Source organism: Amphibalanus amphitrite, unplaced genomic scaffold, assembly GCF_019059575.1.
Source record: "Amphibalanus amphitrite isolate SeventyFive unplaced genomic scaffold, NRLGWU_Aamphi_draft 000117F_arrow, whole genome shotgun sequence".
In the NCBI taxonomy this organism is placed as follows: Eukaryota; Metazoa; Arthropoda; class Thecostraca; order Balanomorpha; family Balanidae; genus Amphibalanus; species Amphibalanus amphitrite.
Window position 1 is genome coordinate 947144 of NW_024881612.1, and position 21556 is coordinate 968699.

Consider the following 21556-nt stretch of genomic DNA (forward strand, 5'->3'; position numbering starts at 1 on the left):
ACCCCTCCCCCCCCCCCCCACACTCATGCGCGGGTTAACCCGGCAGTTGCTGGGGTATTTCGCCACCCACCGTTTGCTGGGGGGGGGGGGCGTTAAACGCCCCCAGCCGATAACTCGAGAACCAATAGGCGCAGCGAAACGCACAAGGCGGCAAACGAAAGAACGCGACGAGACGCTTCAGATGAGTACTTTAAAGTTGAATTTTGAGGTCACATGTCGGGTCAAGGTCAGGTCAAACACCTGAAATCGGGCTTTCAGTAGCATGGATTTCAGGACTTCGCAATGGGCGCCTATCGTCATAAACTCTGTCAAAACGGTGCACAATCCATCATATAAGGCCTACAAGAGGTCAGCTCCATGTAAGGGTCAATCAAGCATAGGTCAGGGTCAAGGTCAGGTCAACCGGGTAGGCACATATCCCCGAAAATCCAAACTGATATTCGCAGCCTGTGACACATGTTTTATGGGTAATTTGCGGCGTAGAACACGATGGTGACATTCATTTTACCATATGTGTACGTGTTTGGCTCAAAAACTTCAATTTAAGAAATGCATGTATCATCGTCGTGAAGCAGTCACGAGAAATTGCCAAGATTCCGTTCAAGATTTTGGAAAATGAGGAACGATAATCAATAATCGAAGATAGCCATTTGATTGTTCATGGTATTGGCAGTCTAATGGCGTTTACGGCATGTCTGTATGTCTATTCTGTGATTTTATATGATTTTTTGAACATATGCCGTTTTTGGTCGAAAACTCAGAAATCATGACGTCACTAAAACCTCGATATCTCAAAAAAATTTTCGACCGATTTTTTTGAAACTTTGTCACAATAAACTTCAATCAATTCCCTACAGGTACCCAAATTTTGGCGCGGCGCGCCGTTTTTATTCTATGGCCCGGCGAAAAAAACTCGCCAACTCGCCAGCCCGGCGAGTTGCTGGCCCCCCCAGCAACTCGCGGGTTAAAGTGTTTTGGAATCATCCACTTCAATTTTTCAAGGTGAACATATCCCTTTAACCCGCGCCCTGTAAGGGGGAGGGAAGAAACGGCCCCCTGTTCTTTTCCGTAGATAACCCTGAAACGACTGATATCGTCACCAAACTTTCAGCCTGAAAGTTTGGTGAACTTTCAGTTTCAAACTGAAAAATTGGTGGAGCCTGAAAGTTTCAGGACCTCTCCGGGCATCAATTTTACACATTGTGATTAAAATTTGTCCAGAGGCTTTGATAGGTTAGCAACAAATGACGTCAGAATGACGTCATGTTCTGCCACTTTCGACCAAAAAAAAAAAAGGTTTCGCGGGAAGAGCTGTCAGGCCTCAGCCGTGAAATTAAAGAAAAATGTTCTTGACATAAAAGTGTAGAACCAGTAAAAAGCCTTTTGGGCGAAGAACGAGCGAGCGAGATAGTGAGCCCTGCACGTGCGGAAGGGCGAGAGGGTACTTCCAACGGGCTTGTGCAAAGCACCCTTCTAACCGGTCGCTAGCGGTGTGCCAAATTTGAACGCAAAACGGCCTGGTCCCAACCGTGTACCAAATTTGAGCGCAATCGGCCCAGCCGTTCTCAAGATCTGGGAGGCCCCCTGCACGTGCGCACGTGCAGTAGCACCCCAACCTTAACACATGCAGATTAATTATCTGATGGAGACCTAACTGTGTACCGAGTTTCAATTCAATCGGCCTTACCGTTGTGCCGTTATTGTGGTTGCAATTTTGGGGGTTCTTAAAAAAATGTCCAACTTTACCACGCGCCACGTGCGGTGGTTGGCAAGAACGCATGGTGGCAATCACACCACAGAACTTTTACGTCCAAGTGACATTCAGTAAAGAAGACCGCTTGTCAATCGGATGTCCCGTTCCTAAGATATTAGCTTTTGAAGAGCGCCCTCACGGCCGGCCGGCCGACCGCTCATACTCAGGATTTTTCCTTAATTCAATATGAACTCGCTCGCTCGCTGCGCTCGCTCGCTCGTAATTAACAGGGTACCTATAAAACCGCTATCTCGGATTTTCAAACTTTTTGGATTTTGACCCCTAAAAATTAAAAAGTATTTTATATAATAACAAAAAAATCGCAAGTTTTTCGAATTTCGAAAAAAACGAAATTTATACGATAGTCACTATCGTTTTCTATCCACATAACAAATTTGAGATCAATACCTCTTTTATTGCCAAGTTACAGTGTCCCAAAATCGTATTTTTGCTTGGGTGTCAGAGGGAAAGGTGTCAGGGGTGAAAAGGAAAGGTGAAAGGGCTTGGGTGTCAGAGTGGGAAAGTGATCAAAAACATTAATCTATCTACAATTGTGACAGATGCATACAACCATTCACGCAATTACTCCTTCTCGGTGGAATTGGGAGTGGAAAATTGGGCTTGAAAACTGGAGGTGAGAGTGGAAAATGATTTCCATGTTATAGCGAAATAACTGTTCAAAATTGACGTCAAATTTTCAAACTCAATCTTTATCAATTCTAGACCACGTAGCGCAAAACAAGGACCAATATTACACTTCCCGGGACGATCTGCATCGAATCGATACCCATTTTATGCAAAAATATCAACTTTGAACTTTGAACTAATTTGACCCGACCTTGACTCGACCTTCACCAGAACATAACCTAAACTGGCCCCAAAGGTCGCCTGAGCCACATAATCACATTTATAATGTAAAATGGACCATTAAACATGTATCACACGACACTTTCATATTGTGACCCTCAATAACCTGACCTCTGTGACCTGACCTGGTATCAGTGACTTGAAATGGCAAAATATGTGTTTCACGAACAATTCCCCATCGATGATTTTCGGTTAACATTCCTTTTACTCGATTTTACAACACATTTGTTGGAGTACTTGTAAACGGTGAAAATGCGACCTTTGACCTGACCTGTGACGTCATCAGTTTGACCGAGGTCAATGAAAGCGGGTCACAAGGTAGTTCCCCGGTAGGGCTATCGAACACCGTTTGAATTTTGAGGATCGGCCGGTAACTTTCCGAGATATTACGGGGGGCGAAACGGCCCCCACCCTACGGGTAGTAGGGTCCGCCGATAGCCCTACGGGGCGCGGGTTAAGAAATACAAATCGCTCCTTTTACGATGGACTATAACATACCTGAAGTAAACGAGACCCTTGTGCTGGAAGGCAGTTAGATTTTGTTCTTCCTCAGAGCGGGCACAGTTGACTCTTCTCAGCCAGTTGCTGCAGCTGGAGTCCTCGGCGTTGACTGAGTGATGCACGCTGGGACCTTTCATGATCTGTGAAACACGGCGCCGCAATGAGAATAGAAAAATAAATGTAAATACACAACACATGACCTCGCCAAGATAATAACGGCAGATGGGGGGATTTTTAAGTTAACTTCCAGTGAATACCGCATTATATCGGCAGAGTTCCGGAAAACAAGCGCCCACAAAGCGCTTCTCTAGCGCTATAGCGCTATATAGCCGGGCCGGGGTACCAATATTTTCCAATATGTGGTATGACAGTTTGACGTTTGTGAAAACCGATAATGTGAACACTGAACACATATATTGCACAAACCGGTTTCGATATTACTTCATCAGTGTGCAACTACATAAATAAAACACAAAATACAAAACGGAGACGAAATAGGTACAGCAGAACCATTGACCTATAATTACGAGCGAGCGAGCGCAGCGAGCGAAGCGAAGTCTTTTCAATACCAGTAAAACGCCTTTTGGGCGAAGAACGAGCGAGCGAGATAGTGAGCCCTGCACGTGCAGAAGGGCGAGAGGGTACTTCCAACGGGCTTGTGCAAAGCACCCTTCTAACCGGTCACTAGCGGTGTACCAAATTTGAACGCAATCGGCCCAGCCGTTCCTGAGTTCTGGAAGCGGCATTCTGCACGTGCGCACGTGCAAACGGGGTCCAAAATGACTTTTGCACGGCAGTCTACTAACCGGTCCCCAACCGTGTACCAAATTTGAGCGCAATCGGCCCAGCCGTTCTCGAGATCTGGAAACGCCCCCTGCACGTGCGAACGTGCAGTAGCACCCTAACCGCAACACATGGGAATGCATTGCCTGGTGGGTGCCTACCTGTATGCCAAGTTTCAGCGAAATCGCCCCAGTAATTACCGAGTTACTGAAATGGGAACAAATTTGGCACCTCTTATTGTTGTATTTTGCACGTGCAGTGGGGGTCATTCACATAGATCAAGAGTATCCGACCATTGGTAGAAGGAATGCAGCTACCCTATAAAAATGACCGCAAGACAATCGCCCAAGCGGCTGCTGAGATATGAGCCTTTCAAAATCACTACTTTTGCAAAACAGCTTGAACACCCTTGACTTTTCACGTGGCACGTGCCACGGCGGTCACTGAGATGTGTCAAGAGTAGTCAATTACGGGGTAGAAGGGATGGGGCTACCCAGCAAAAAAGACCGCAGGCCAATCGGTCCAGCGGCTGCTGAGATATAAGCCTCTCAAAAGCGTTACAGGCCGGGCCGGGCCGGGCCGGGCCGGGCCGCTCATACTGAGATTTTTCCGTTATATTGAAAAGACTTCGCTTCGCTCGCTGCGCTCGCTCGCTCGTAATAACGGAAAAATCTCAGTATGAGCGGCCCGGCCCGGCCCGGCCCGGCCTGTAACGCTTTTGAGAGGCTTATATCTCAGCAGCCGCTGGACCGATTGGCCTGCGGTCTTTTTTGCTGGGTAGCCCCATCCCTTCTACCCCGTAATTGACTACTTTTGATACATTTCAGTGACCGTCGTGGCACGTGCCACGTGAAAAGTCAAGGGTGTTCAAGCTGTTTTACAAAAGTAGTGATTTTGAGAGGCTCATATCTCAGCAGCCGCTTGGGCGATTGACTTCCGGTAATTTTTATAGGGTAGCTGCATCCTTTCTACCAAAAATAGGATACTCTCCATGTATGTGGGTCACCCCCAGTGCACGTGCAAAATACAACAATAAGAGGTGTCAAGTTTGTTCCCATTTTAATAACTCGGTAATTACTGGGGCGATTTCGCTGAAACTTGGCATACAGGTAGGCACCCACCAGGCAATGCATTCCCATGTGTTGCGGTTAGGGTGCTACTGCACGTGCGCACGTGCAGGAGGCGTTTCCAGATCTCGAGAACGGCTGGGCCGATTGCGCTCAAATTTGGTACACGGTTGGGGACCGGTTGGTAGGGTGCCGTGCAAAAGTCATTTTGGAGCCCGTTTGCACGTGCGCACGTGCAGAATGCCGCTTCTAGATCTCAGGAACGGCTGGGCCGATTGCGTTCAAATTTGGTACACCGCTAGCGACCGGTTAGAAGGGTGCTTTGCACAAGCCCGTTGAAAGTACCCTCTCGCCCTTCTGCACGTGCAGGGCTCACTATCTCGCTCGCTCGTTCTTCGCCGAAAAGGCGTTTTACTGGTATTGAAAAGACTCACTTCGCTCGCTGCGCTCGCTCGCTCGTAATAAGGGAAAAATCTCAGTATGAGCGGCCCGGCCCGGCCCGGCCCGGCCTGTAACGCTTTTGAGAGGCTTATATCTCAGCAACCGCTGGACCGATTGGCCTGCGGTCTTTTTTGCTGGGGATGGATGGGGCATCCCTTCTACCCCGTAATTGACTACTTTTGATACATCTCAGTGACCGTCGTGGCACGTGCCACGTGAAAAGTCAAGGGTGTTCAAGCAGTTTTGCAAAAGTAATGATTTTGAGAGGCCCATATCTCAGCAGCGGCTTGAGCGATTGTCTTGCGGTAAGTTCTATAGGGTAGCTGCATCCCTTCTACCAAAGGTCGGATACTCTTGATCTATGTGAGTGACCCCCACTGCACGTGCAAAATACAAAAAGAAGAGGTGCCAAATTTGTTCCCATTTCAGTAACTCGGTAATTACTGCGGCGATTTCGCTGAAACTTGGCATACAGGTAGGCACCCACCAGGCAATGCATTCCCATGTGTTGCGGTTAAGGTGCTACTGCACGTGCGCACGTGCAGGGGGCGTTTCCAGATCTCGAGAACGGCTGGGCCGATTGCGCTCAAATTTGGTACGCGGTTGGGGACCGGTTAGTAGGGTGCCGTGCAAAAGTCATTTTGGACCCCGTTTGCACGTGCGCACGTGCAGAATGCCGCTTCCAGATCTCAGGAACGGCTGGGCCGATTGCGTTCAAATTTGGCACACCGCTAGCGACCGGTTAGAAGGGTGCTTTGCACAAGCCCGTTGGAAGTACCCTCTCGCCCTTCCGCACGTGCAGGGCTCATTATCTCGCTCGCTCGTTCTTCGCCCAAAAGGCGTTTTACTGGTAAGTAGTACTTATCTTATTATAGGTCAATGAGCAGAACCAAGAGCAGAACAAATTATTTTCAAATACTTTCATATGACCTCATGTGATTGAGATCCCAAGACGCTTCCGCACCAAAAGAACGGCTAAACTTTTTCCCAATCGTATGTCACCAGCTTTGGAATTTACACACAAACAGGATGAGGTCATATGAAAGTATTTGAAAATAATTTGTTCTGCTGTACCTATTTCGTCTCCGTTTTGTATTTTGTGTTTTATTTATATAGTTGCACACTGATGAAGTAATATCGAGACCGGTTTGTGCAATAGATGTGTTCACATTATCGCTTTTCATTTTCCGATGTAGGTACTGCTGAGACCGCCCTCTGCTTCGCGTTGTCCACCATCCATACCAAAACTGACCTCCCAACTGTATCCCGTGGTTTTGGCCTGACGCTGGCCGGTGGTAATCGTGCCATCGTAGGGACCGAATCGTACTCGAGCCGGAACGTCCCTTTCAGTCCATACTCCTGAAATTAGATGAATGCACTTCTTAGACGTCGATGATAATAAGAATATAGCATATATATATATATATATATATATATATATATATATATATATATATATATATATATATTATATATATATATATATATATATATATATATATATATATATATATATATATATATATATATATATATATATATATATATATAGCCAATAAGAATACCATGAATTGGCATTACGTACATGTAAAATAGTCATTTCAAAGATTACTTCGACCGAGAATTGTCAGATAAGGCATGGAAAACATGAAATAAATGTTAATTAGTTAAAATATTTATCCAAGCTACATTGTGATTTGATGCAACACCAGATACTCAAAAGCTGGTTGTTTATGTCAACATAGTTTACCGGTGTTAGATCCGGGAATTCTTGACAAACCCGAGCTGAGAGACTGAGGTATAGTCTTGAGGTCCCTTTCAGGATCACCAATACCCGGTCGGGCCTGGAATAGAAGAGTGTTCACTGTTCAGTCAGTCATGGAACTTTCAAGACTGCGCCGATGTCTTGAAAGACAGCGATGCGCGATACTTTCAAGTTGAAAGTAGGTACCGCGTATCGGTGCTGTGGATCCATCAAGCCTGACTCAGGATGGGCTGCTAAATTTGATATCACTGTACCATGACTGTACCATCTGATATCCTCATCCATCCCCAGGTCAATTGGTCCCGTGGCTCTCGAATTAAGCAGCCCTTCCTCAGTCGGGCTTGATGGATCCACCGCAGGGGCGGATCTAGGGGAGGGGCTTTTGGGGGCTTAAGTTCCTAGCCAAAGAAAGAATGCCTCCCCTGGGCGCCTTGGCGCCTATCTCACAACAGTCTCAAATCAGGAAAAGATGGAGAGAACAATCGCTCGTGGAAACCGGCACGCGTGGCCGATTGGCGAAAGATATAATATAAGAAAAAAGCACGAAGGCTCTAAAATTCTCCGCTCCATATACCTATATAGTACACTACCATTTATATACTCAAGAATAACACATAAATCATACCAAATAAACTACAGTTACTAGGGCCGTTACCTAACCGGCCCCAGTAAGACATTCGCTGACAACATACTGAAGACCAACTGCTGCTTTCATGAAGCACTAAAACTAATAACATGTCGGTAAAAATATAATGTGATAATCGCAATGCGCGGCATCTCTTTTCCAACATGCTTAACCCTCGCCCGTATTGGTGTTTTGCCAGCCGTCAAAGTATAAGTGGGATGGGGGTCCGTTGTACCTACCCCCCTGCCGTTTCGCCCCTTATCGAGCTGGAGCTTCGCGAAAAAAACGAGCGTGCTGCCCGTGACGAGAGGAAGCCAATGATACCCGATTTTAAGGTTCTAGGTCATTGGTTGACCTTCATGGTCAGGTCAATGACCCAAAAGTACGGAAAATCGGAACCTGTTAGAACGTCGTTATGTGGGCTGTAGTGGTTTTTCGGGGTGCTGATCACGAATATCATGTAAGTTTTGATCAAAGATGACGTCTTGGTGCATTTAGGCCAGGTCGGGTCAGGTCATGTCAACTAGTAGGGGTCCTGCCGCGTATTCGTGGTAGTGTCAACCACCTCTGACAGCTTCGTAACATGTTACGAAGGTACACCAACTACTTCGGACATGTTCAGATGGTTGCTTAATTCGAATTTAGCTTCAAACACTAGCCTAGAAACATGTAAAACTCGAAAAAGTGAACCAAGGTCACCAAAGGTCAATGACCGGACCTGACCTTCAGGTGACCTTGACACCCACCCTAATGCATGGGACCAACATCATTCATATCACATGTTTGAACGCTTGTAACCCCGAAAACACTACAAACGCGCGGCTAATGCGAGCCGACATACGCCGAATCGCGATTCCAGCCAAACATGGTCTCGAGAAATAGGTCACAGGTCAAAGTCATTTGGGTCCGGGGGTCATGAAATTTTCAGAGTAGGTGTAAAATTGATCATCTCGAGGGTACTGAAAGTTTTGTCGCAATCGGCCTCTTTTTACGCCAGTTATTCGCGAAAAACCGAGGGGGAGGTCCGTTCGCCTCCACCCCCCGTTCTCCTTATACGGGCAAGGGTTAACACACGCAAAAATGCAAAAAAAAAAATAAGTTGACTGACCCTTACCTTGGTATCTGGTATGACCTTCAGCGGTCCGTGGACCGGACAGTCTCCTTCCCACTCACGGCAGCACACTTCACAAACTGTCGGAAGACAAAACAACGGTTCTTCATAAACATCTACAACTGGTCGTGTATGTTTTAATTGCATCACTTCTATGGATCTGGTGAATTGAAACTGTGACACGTCTACATAAAAAATGACTCCGTTTTCCCCGGTAGGGTTGCCAAACGTCGTTCGGGGAACACTGCCGCTCTTATGCCGATTTGACCCAGTTTACCTTTGAGAAGGTGGTAGGAAACTCAATGAATTAACCTAGAGGCTTAAGAATCTCTAGGCGTGAAAATAATCGAGGAAAGGACCATTAGGAATAAAGAAAAGCAAAACTTGACAGAACGAGCATCGATTAATTATTTCTTTTTGGAGGGAGAGTAAATAGTCAAAATGTAAGCCCTTACCGGCGAAACTATTGCCGTTTTAACACTTTCAAAATGCCTGGCAATGCCAAAACAGGCGGCAATTTGAGAACTCGAAGAAACTTTAAATAGGTTACTGCGACGCTATAATGTCTTTTTCTGGAGTAACGTCGATAACAGAATGACTGTAACACGAACAAGCGATTATTATATCGAAGGTGCAAGAATAAAACATATCCTATTGGATGCGAAATGATACTTACATATGTTATCATCATCAAGACCGTCCACTTGTCGGTAGTTTATAGCGAGGCTCTGACCTCTGCCAAAACCTCCTTCGGAAAATACTGTGGAAAGAATTGATATGCACTTAAAAAGGTGAGTAAACCACGAAAGTAACATTCACCCGTCACCTGTTCATGTTGCGACACACTGTTACGAGCTGTAAGTGTAAATTATATAAGTTATAGGTGATGCTAAAAAATAAACAAAGAATATGTTACACTCAAAGGCATTTACTCTGGAGGTCCTGAGCCAGGTCAGCACAAGTCGTCTAAGTGTGTCCGGTTTGAGGACACGCTAAGCACAGACGACTCCGACCGACCTACGCGGCAGCAGCGATCTTATGCCAGACCATAGACCTCTGCATGTCTCTGTAAATGGTTCACAGAGGTCTATGGCCATGCGGATCAAATCCGAGCGCCTGGCGCGCGGAGGTCAGTCAGGAGACAACAAGTGATTAAAGGGACATGTTCATGTCTAACATGGGAAATGGAGTTGAGATAGCAGTTTTGTTCGTTATGTGCTAAAACCACGTAATCCGGAGCCATTCGTCTCAAAAATATAATTTGACAACACCAGAGAGGAATTTAGGTGGTCTTTACCAGAACGCCAAGCCCCAAGGTCTTTACCAGATATGACCAGATGTATATGACGTTGCCACGAAAAGACTAGATTTCAAGTTAAGGTGAACCGATTCGCCTAATAAATTCGCCATATGCTATTCAATTGTATAATTACTTTATCTTGTATCTTATGAGCTATTTAATATAGAACAATGTCACTTTACAGGGTAGGTAGATAACTAAGCGCAATACACATTCGAAATGCATACGCAATTATCGAAACTTGCGCGCCCTAACTGTCTGTAGCACATGGTTCACCATAACCTGGGCATAGCTGACCATACGTCCCCTCCCCCTCTCCGCCCCAGCTCAATTGGAAATATCGCCTTGACTAATTTCTCACTCTTCCCAGTAAACCTTAACATGCATGATGCAGATGTCCACTGCGTAAGTCGTGTGCTTGCGTAAGTGTGCCAACTATATAGTGCTGCCTACACTCTACAGTGCCTACTGCTTCCACCATTGTCGTTATAATTGGTGATTCTCAGGTCAAAAGTTACACAGTGGTCTCAGAGAACAATCGTTTCAACAAATTAACGATTCAAACCGTTGCATTCTACTTATATTCCGGTCAGTTCTGCTACTAAACAACTCCGGCAAAACACTCTTTAGGTTATGTATTAGCGAACCACCACACAAAATTCGCCCAATCAATGGTCAGTTATTACTGCTGGGCTGAACCGTCATACGCTATATAGCCTATTGCAGTCAATATTTTCAGAACGATACCGACTGACGAAACACAACGTATTCGCGGATTCGCACATACGTTGGCACCCAGGTGGCTTGTCAGCAGCCGCACAAATTGAGATGGTACACCGTAAAGCATGCCTTTCCACACAGGCACAAGCACAGGGACACAAATTCTCAAAATCCAAACTTATTCCAATACTGGTCAAATACTAATAGGCATAAAGTTTTGAGGTTTTCTCGTGTTCATTCTTCTTTCAACACACGCGGCAGACTGCAGCAGAACATCGCACAGAGCTGCGCTGGATGCAGTCATGAGCTGGGACACGGTTTGTGACCAATGACCGATCGGGGGTGCCAGCCTCCTCCCGGCACGCGATGCACTGGCCGCCGCGCAGTCGATGTCGGGGCACCGCCGGCATTCGCCGACAGGGTTCCATCCGATTCGGTGTATTGGTGGCAGCCCGAACAGTGACCCACGCGAAGCTGGTGAACGTCGATGGCCGATGAGCGATGCCCTTCCGCGACCGGCGGTGGCAGTCGGTCCCACATCAAGAACAGATACCAGTCATGCGGTCAGTCGGCGACGGCGCGGTCGCGAGCCGATCTGATGGTCGCGCGGTGGGCGTTGCCGACGTCCACCGGGACCGTCGACTGGGGGAGCGCGGCCGCCTCTTGGCCGCCGCCTCTGGTCGGCGCGCTCGTTGCGCTGTGGGACGGCATCCACTGCAAGTCGTTTACTGTGAAGCGGTCGTTTGACCGGACCTGGCAGGCGGAGAAAGGGGGCCTCAGATGAAGTAAAACCATCCCTCAGGCCAGCTTGAGCTGGCTCTCCACCTCACCATGTTAGATAAGCGGACACCCTCGTGATCATCGCAGCGATGATTGCCAATTGGTGTGTCATTATGGGAGAGGATGCCAGCCTCCTTTGCAAGATAGTCTGCCTTTAATATAGTGCAGCCCGATCCATTGCCTGTGGCAGCAGACTGGGCTTGATAATGCAGTGCAGGACACACCAAACGTAAGCGGCCATCTGTACCCCCAGCGCAGTAGGGCTGACTCAACCAGAGTTGCCCTCCCCCCACCATTCTATGCACGTGATAACTGGATGGGACATGCCATGGTCAGCATCTGTTCAAAAGCTGCCCTAAGCATGTAAAGCTCCACTGGCATGCTCGAGCATGGTCACAGTCACTTCTCACTTCTCAGTTGAACTTCCAATGGAAACCCATCACAAAGTAGAGATCAGGGCGCCTCTCACACTGCAGCACACTCAACGACTGAGGCACCATCTCATCACTTGCAGGTGGTTCTTGCCAGGAGCAATGCCAGCCACACACATCACGTGATAACAGCAGTGTACAACTGCAATCTACAAGCATCCATGTTCTTTCTGGTTTTCTGCTGTTGAGATCCACTGCCATGCATGAACTTGATGGGCTTTTGTTGCGCTCCTCCCATGTGCAGACAGGTTTCTGCTGAAACAAAGCAAAGCAAATGTGATTAATAATGGCCCTGTTTCACCATCCAGACACTGTGTGCACTGGTAGCTACGGCATACCATAGCATCACTCAAATGACGTTGCATGTGATCTCTTAGTTTATGATGAATCGCGTTTGGAACAGAGTGAGATGTTCTGAAAAACCGTACCAAGAACAGAGGTTTGAGTTCAAATACTGCTAGCATGCTGCTGGTGCTGGTACCGCAGCGTGCTAGCGTTCTGGGATGCTGTCATATAGCTTAGCGTCACAGTGAACTTTGTTGACACTGCCATGGCAACCCAATGCTCTGACACACGCAGCGCACTGCAGTGCTCTGCCGTGAAACACCACCCATGAACGTTGGTTGCATGACCAGGATCGGAGCAGTCAGTGGCGGATCCAGGGGGGGGCAAAATAGGCATTTGCCCCCCCCAAACGGCATAATTTTAACATTACGCCTATGGACGATGCATGGAAAGAATCGATAAATTGTTTTGGTTTGCCCCCCCCCCCCAAAAAAAAACTCTGAGCTGGACAGCATCAGCATTGACATGTTATATAAAATGAGGTTTAGACTTCAGGTGGTCCCGGGTTCAGCACAAGGGGGCAAAAAATTGTCAAAAAATATTTAAAAAAATACCTGCCTTCAACAACACCTCATCTAATCACATATCTCAATACAATCACAATCAAAAAGCAAAAACCGTTTGAATAACAATGCAATATTTTGCAACCGCTGCACCATTACTGTCACGTACGCTATCCCTAGATTGGTTGCTGGTAAGTAGTGGTTGTCGTCATCAACTCGTCATGCAGCAGCTGATTGGGATGGGCGGGGCCTATTTTTATCCAGACGATAGAGAGAGCCCAGATTTGCCCCAGATCATCACGCACTGGACTCTGGAGCCAACATCCTCTGAGAATGGCTGACTCTCTGAATGTGCCAGAGCAAACAGAGGCAGAGCCTGCCAGTGAGATGCTCACATCCAGCTGCTATGGGTATGAGTGTTTCCAGTGACTTCCAGTGTTCACGGGCCCTGTGTGCGGTCGGACCGCACACAGCCTCCAAGCTCCGCCCACTGCGTCCCTACGTCAGCCTTCCGTCACCGCACACAGCGATCGCTGTGGCCGGTCGGGACTGGCCACAGCGGACCGTCCACCGCACGCAGCCGTGACGTCAGAACCGCCTACCCATCCCCTACCCCCACGCCTGCTGGACGCACCGCACACAGCGCACGCAGCAGTGTGCGGTGCCCGTGAACACCCCTCTGTAGCGACTTGTAGTTTGCTACATTCACACCATCTGGCTTTGTGTTGTATATGACGTCTTTACTCTTTACCGTAAATTACGTTATTCTTATGACTATAGTTTTTCGTTGTTTTCATCAAAATTCGGCCAATTGATGGCATGCAACCACCTGTTCAGGTATTATCATCTATTTTAAAGTATTTTGGAATCATCCACTGAACTTTTTCAAGGTGAACATATTCCTTTAACCCAAGCATGACTGGGGGGGGGGGGGGGGCTCCACAGAGTCCCACTCCTTTTCCTGCAATATCTTCTAAACCGCTGGACGTAGCAACACGAAACTTGCAGTACCTTCGGCTACATCAATTTGACACCTCGTGTCTAAAGGAAAATTTAATGCCACAATAGATCGGCTAGAAATGACGTCAGGGTTACGTCATGTCGGCCGATTCTGATGCAAAACATTGAACTACGGCAATCGTTTTCAAGAGCTCAGTTTTTAAGATAGATCCAATTTCTGTGCATGAGAGGACTCAAAATACTCAGGGCTGTGAAACTGCTATCTCGGATTTACAAAATGAGGAAAATTTTGAAACTTTTACGTACAAAATCTAAAAAAAAATATATATATTCGTGATTTCTTTCCCTAAAATTTAACTTTTCCAAAAAAGGAGTATATCGACGCCTTTTATTATTTTTTTTCAAACCAAACGTCTGTTCTCCTGTGAATTTCCGACAAGTTGGATAGAAACTTTCAAGAAAGGTACAGTCACTCGATTTTTCTCAAGTTTGTATGTCTTGGCAGATCAACCAATGCCATAACAAGCTCGCGAACACACGTATTTGATCAGGATCGGATGATTGGACATTTTTAAAAAGGAATCTTTCGTGCTTCCCGGAAATTCGCGGGAGAACAGATGTGGGGTTTGGAAAAAAACGCGTTGATATATGATAGAACACATACAAATGATCTACTCTAGGAAGTTTTAGTCTGATATCTTCAAAATAGCCTAGTTATACGCGATACTTTTTACTTTGACCTGAGCTATGACGTCATCAGTGACCTGGAAGTCAATGAATTTAAGTTTCACTGGAAAGTTTTTCCAGCACTATCAGACACCTTTAAATTTAGACGATCGGTCCAGTAGTTTCGGAGATAGGAGGGTGGCTCTGTAGAGCCCCCCCCCCCCCCCGGCAGTCAGCCGCGTTATGGAAAATACCCCAGTCATGCGCGGGTTAACTCAGTTGGTGGCGAGGCACATTGTTTCCTCTCTTGCCCAATCTACCTTAGAAGAAAACAGCAAGGATAATTTAACATTTTAACGTCACGACCAAAATGACCAATTCCCAATATCTTTCGTCGGCAATGAATCTTGCGAGCTTTGCCATCTTGATTTAGGACTTAAAGGGACTGTCCCACCTTAACATTAGAATTGAGTTGAGATAGCCATCTTGATGGGCGTTCTTTGAAAATCAGAGTCGTGAAAACCGTTTCTCCAGCAATTACTTCATCGCAAAAAAATTCGTGTTTGATTTTGACATCTGTGCAAATAAGTGCCACAATGTATTGGTATTGGCACTTAAAACCTGTGACGTTTCCGCCTTTTCCGAAGTTTCTGTATCTGTCGACTTGTTTTTTATTGAAACCTTGAAAAATAACAACGCCTCTTGGAACAGCGCCCGGCGCAACGAGGTGGAGAATTAAATTGATATGCCAAACTAATTCTAATAGTCTTCTAATTCGGGTCCGTATCAAAGCGTCCAAAACCGCAGCACCCAAAGTACGCAACATCCAAAACCGCAGCGTCCAAAGTACGCAACGTCCAAAATACGTCCAAAATCGGGTTTATAGGGGGCATTCACAAAGTCCAAAACCGAAACATCCAAAACCGCAACGTCCAAAAACGTATCATCCAAAAAACGCAACATCCAAAGACGCAACATCCAAAGTACGTAACCTCCAAAACCACAACGTCCAAGACCACGACATCCAAGGCACGCAACATCCAAAACCAACCTAACCTAACCTAACCTAACCTAACCTAACCTACTGATTTTTGCCTACCGGGGATAAGGAAACCCAACCCAACCTAACCTAACCTTACCTAACCTAACCTAACCTAACCTAACCTAACCTAACCTAACCTAACCTAACCTAGCCTAACCTAACCTAACCTAACCTAACCTAACCTAACCTAACCTAACCTAACCTAACCTAACCTAACCTTACCTACTGATTTATGCCTACCGGTGATAAGGAGGGGGACCATTAAAGCGTCCAAAACCGCAGCATCCAAAGTACGCAACATCCAAAACCGCAGCGTCCAAAGTACGCAACGTCCAAAATACGTCCAAAATCGGGTATATAGGGAGCATTCACAACGTCCAAAACCGAAACATCCAAAACCGCAACATCCAAAACGTATCATCCAAAAACGCAACATCCAAGGACGCACCATCCAAAGTACGCAACATCCAAAGTACGCAACATCCAAAGTACGCAACATCCAAAACCGTTTGGTTAGGTTAGGTTAGGCTAGGTTAGGTTAGGTTAGGTTTCCTTATCCCCGGTAGGCATAAATCAGAAGGTTAGGTTAGGTTAGGTTAGGTTAGGTTGGGTTTCCTTATCCTCGGTAGGCATAAATCAGTAGGTTAGGTTAGGTTAGGTTAGGTTAGGTTAGGTTAGGTTGGGTTAGGTTAGGTTAGGTTAGGTTAGGTTGGTTTTGGATGTTGCGTGCCTTGGATGTCGTGGTCTTGGACGTTGTGGTTTTGGAGGTTACGTACTTTGGATGTTGCGTCTTTGGATGTTGCGTTTTTTGGATGATACGTTTTTGGACGTTGCGGTTTTGGATGTTTCGGTTTTGGACTTTGTGAATGCCCCCTATAAACCCGATTTTGGACGTATTTTGGACGTTGCGTACTTTGGACGCTGCGGTTTTGGATGTTGCGTACTTTGGGTGCTGCGGTTTTGGACGCTTTGATACGGACCCGATAAGGAAACCTAACCTAACCTAACCTAACCTAACGGTTTTGGATGTTGCGTACTTTGGATGTTGCGTACTTTGGATGTTGCGTACTTTGGATGTTGCGTACTTTGGATGTTGCGTACTTTGGATGATGCGTCCCTGGATGTTGCGTTTTTGGATGATACGTTTTGGATGTTGCGGTTTTGGATGTTTCGTTTTTGGACGTTGTGAATGCTCCCTATATACCCGATTTTGGACGTATTTTGGACGTTGCGTACTTTGGACGCTGCGGTTTTGGATGTTGCGTACTTTGGATGCTGCGATTTTGGACGCTTTGATGGTCCCCCTTCTAATTCTAGCAGTATTTTTATTTTTGTATTTAAATATTTAAGAGGCCGTCCTACATGTGACTGAAGAATGCAAGAGCCATGAACTTATCAATGGCAGGTGTCAAGTGTGCAACTCACTGAAATTAATCATAGTATCAAAATCATAAATGATTTGCTCACTGCTGTTTCAACTCCATAATCAAGACATGCTCTGAGGAGTCCACAATCTATTGATGGTGACAAATAAGGATAAGGAAGAGACAATGAATGTTCACCTTTTTATTTCTGAACATCCAAGACGACTAACCTTGAGCCGTTAAACATTGATAATACCCTGTTTGCTGAAGTGTGGGTGGCCTGAGGTCGACCATGTCTAGTAAAGAACTGTTGTTTGTGTAAACACCATGCAGAGGTATTTTGAAATAAATTTTAGTGATGTAATGCATCATTCTTTGAACTGAGTTGCTGATGGCGGATGAAAGCGGAAGTGCTGCACGTTGAATCAGAAATGCTCTGTTGCGCTGTTAAGCTTATGTTAGATTTTATAGATGGCTTAGTTTTCCTGCAGATTTCATCTTAAAGCTGTCAATAGTGTTTTACCTACCTTTGTTTCCTGGGAGCAGATCCAGCTGCTAACATGAGCATGGGACCAGGACTGGGCCTTTGTACCACAGTCGCTACGCTGCTTGTCAAAACCTAGGTAATGTGCTTTGTTAGGCCATGCTGTGCATTTTTTAAACCTTTAGAGTACTTTGTGATCATTGACACACATATTGAACCTGACAAACAGCAGCAAAATCACACCCCATCCTTACCTCTGTGCAGTGTCACCCAACAAACAACAGGGCTTCAAAACAGGCAGGTTCCGCATTCAAGTCGCTTCTTGCAACTATGTGACTAATGTTAGGACAATAGACGTGCTGCACAGGGAAGGTGTGTTCTTTGTAGCTCTTGAAAAATGAAGTCATGCCTAAAATTCAGTTTAGAATATTACAATTACAAATAACTTGGATAAAAGTTGCAAAACATGAACTCTGACTGGTCAGTTGAAATATCTTGAGTCAGTGAACCACGCCTGGGCTGGAGGTGGTCAGTTCCCTGACTTGCGCAACCTCGGGCATCTCGGGCAGGAGCTGTGGGACTTGTACATGGATAAATTGAATAGACGCTAGCCTAGATTATGTCGTGGCTGCAGTCCAAGACGTGTTCACCAGTTGCCGTTGCTGCCGCTGCCTGCTGCTGCCCTGCGTGCCGGCTGGCAGCTCACTGCTGGACTGTTTGCGCGCCAGGCATCCTACTGGACGAGTGGGGTAGGTCGCAGATCTTTGAGAGTGAAATGTTTGGTCTAAATATAGCTTGAAACTCTTACAAATAATTTAATTAAAAGGCAAAATTTCAGAGGACTCCATTGGTGTCTCAGTGGTGACAATCAGAACTTGATCAGAACTGTTATCATGCTGAATGCTGAAACTGAGGATAGGGCTGAGCTGGTAGGCTAGAATTTAATATGCAGGCTTACAAGGTCCCCAGTTAATCCACAAATTTGTCAGACTTGCCTGTAGATAAATTCATGCAGATGAAATGTTTCTGGCAGATAGCCCTGAGGCAAAATGCTATTCAAGCTTGTTCCGCAGCTCGTTGCGTTCCACATGAGCCACTACATCAGTCACACAACTCTGCCAAATGTGCTGAAAGGCCACGATTTTTCCAATAAGTAGGTATATTTATTATTTTTCACAGACACAACAAAAATACAAATGCAGGTCACTACAATTCATTCTGCTTCAATTACAATTGCTGGAATGTGTTTTGCAGACTTATTATATTAAATCTTGAACAGACTATATTATATTACTTTGCTCATGGGCCCAGGCCAGTACTGCAGAGTATGGCTCGCAGGTCGTCAAGGAGCACTGGCCTAAGTTCAAAATTTACACAAACCCTGCAAACTGAGCCAGAAAATTCACACCAAAGGGGGCTGAGAGAACACTTCGCACCCCGCTACACTAAATCTGCACCACACCAAACCAAATCCACACCGCACCACACTTAAATCCGCACCAGACGAAGGAGTCTGCACTGACAACATCTGGACAAAATTGACATACTTTGCAGTCTGGCTCATGGCTATATCCATTGTGATTCTTAGGTCTGATTATTGAAGTTGAGCTCACTTCCATCATCCATGTGCCCAAGACATTGTGGGCAGCATCAATAATCAAACATCAATATCTTGCTTTTGCTTATTACAATTAGGGAGCATTCTATAATCTTTTAAAAATGATAAATAAGGCCTTGTTGATATTCTTTGCAGTTTGCGACCTTCTTCTTGACAAAGTTCAAGCTTCAATTTTCCAATTTTCATTTCAATCCTTTCCATGAACATTGAACATGTTTGTGTTACTTTGCATCTTACTAAAATACCAATTTCCTGAGTTTTGCTTTCATGCGCAATGTTTGTACTATTCGCGGCAGAAGCGTAACAAAACTTTGTGCCACCGATTTGGCAGCTAGGAAAAAAACTTTGCCCGATAAAAAAACAATCATATGACGTAATCGATCCAAAAGCTTTAAATTGGAATTTCTAAACAATTAGCCAACTATGGGCCGAATGTTTGCCAATTTCGTGTACAGGGGCCCCTAATCTATGTCTTGCAACACAAGAACAGTATATCAAAGCAATTTTTTGAAGGTGGGACAGTCCCTTTAAGCCAGTGTTACCCTCCACCCATCACTGAACCATCACCACCAGCGCAAGGGGCGGCAACCACTCCCTCAGGTGCGTACTAGAACGGGGAAATCGCCATTTCCGTCGTGGGTTAGGCAAAAAAAAAAAACGGGTGGTCGATTTTATGTTGGTAAAACTGACCTCTTATATACCAATAAGACGTCTTAGAGGGCGACTAACGAGCGGGCGCGAAAGTGAGCGCACTTACGCACTTTCAAAAGTGCGAAATCGTATCCCTAGCCGACTTGTTCGGGCCACCCTACTGAACGGTCACTAATGACAAACCAAATTTTAGCGCAATAGGCTCGGACTCGGTCCTTCGCGAAATAGGTCGTCATCCTGCACGTGCGCACGTATACAATCAGACAAACATAATAGGCTAATTGTATTATGAGGCAAACACGAAACTTGCGATACACTTTCAATCTCAATACTTACTTTGTTTTATGTCCTGAGAGTCCGGCACGCGCCCCAACAGCATAGTTGTTTTTGCAATGGAGGCGAAATGAGCACTGAAAAATACAATTGCTGGCTTCAGGGACGTGACTTATGCAATATGCAGTATGCACCAAACCATATCTTAAAAGATAATTTACAGGAAAAAATGAACAAAAACATTTGCATGTTCATAACTTCGGTCATGGATACATGCTTACTTAACCCGGCACCGCCTGGGCTATTTCCGTACCCACATCAGCCTGGGGGGGGGTCGGATCCGACCCCCCCCCCCCTGTTATCTCGAGAACCAATGGTCGTATCGAGCCCCGCGAGGCGGCGTTCGAAAGGTCTCTACGAGACCTTCCCAAAGCACTCTTAAGATTTTAAGATTGAGGTCAACTTTCGGGTCAAGGTCAGGTCAAAGGTCAAATTCAGGGGTTTTGCATGATTAGGCTTACGGATAGCGGAATCGATAGCTGCTGCTCGAAACTCACCACAAATGACCTCAAAGACCTAGTGAAGGTACCATGTGCGTATAGGGGTCATACTAAGTACGGGTCAAGGTCAGGTCAGGTCACGAAAGGTCACGGTTTTCACTTTCTGCTACATGGGCGTGCGACACATGTTTTATGGCTCATTTTTCACGCCAAATCCGATGGTAATGGTTATATGTGACCCCAAGTCACTGTGCTGGTGATAAGTGTGCATTGAAAGCATAAAAAATCGTTTATACCATACATAACTAAACGAGGGCTAAGAAATAAAGTCAATTTTTCAACTTTTTATTTTTGACATAAAAATGCACTTTTCTAGACCAGCTTTGTCCCAGGAATCTAGTGGTGCCATTTGTTTTCACATGCGATGTTCAGAAGTGCCTCTAATTTGCGAAAATGCTTATGACGTCACCATGCCCTATGCATGTTGGAGCTATTTTTTACAATTTGGGGGTCAAAAATCAAGATAGAAAGTTGAAATTTGGGACATCTAATGTTCTAATAGAGCTCTATAACATATATTCCGGTTTTTTGGAAATTCTCAAAATTTTAGATTTTATTAGCTGTTTTCCAAAAAATATAGTTTTTTGAATTTTTAGGGGTGAAAAACGCATTTTATGGAAAATCCGAGATAGCCATTTTAAAGAACTCGTTAAGCTGCGTCTTTTCATGTCCTTAATTTGCAACTTGCTTAAAACCTCGATTTTTGGCGATTTTTAAACATTTACCATTTTTTGACTGAAAACGCCATGTAGTTACATCACTAAAATCGATATATCTCAGAAATTTTTGGAAATTTTTTCTTAAAAATTGCACAGGAGACGTCAAATTAATGGGGGAGAAGGTATGCGAAGTTTCAAGTTGATAGCGCAAGCGGTTCATGAGTTATTCAAGAAAAACGGAGGGGGGGGGGTCGGATCCGACCCCCCCCCAGGCGGTCGCGGGTTAA

At 45.6% G+C, this 21556-nt stretch overlaps 1 protein-coding gene across 5 annotated transcripts in view; it reads right to left on the bottom strand.

The window, feature by feature from the left end:
- The window catches only part of LOC122381296 (zinc finger protein 271-like), a 102901-nt gene that overhangs the window by 63506 nt on the left and 17839 nt on the right, over window positions 1-21556 (bottom strand). For all 5 annotated transcript variants that reach the window (XM_043365301.1, XM_043365298.1, XM_043365299.1 and 2 more), the window contains exons 4-9: window positions 20114-20187; window positions 9590-9673; window positions 8917-8993; window positions 7163-7256; window positions 6665-6771; window positions 3119-3261 (exon numbers count right to left, since the gene is read on the bottom strand). In XM_043365301.1, coding sequence (XP_043221236.1) covers window positions 3119-3261; window positions 6665-6771; window positions 7163-7256; window positions 8917-8993; window positions 9590-9673; window positions 20114-20187 — 579 coding nt within the window. The remainder of the gene's footprint in view (window positions 1-3118; window positions 3262-6664; window positions 6772-7162; window positions 7257-8916; window positions 8994-9589; window positions 9674-20113; window positions 20188-21556) is intronic.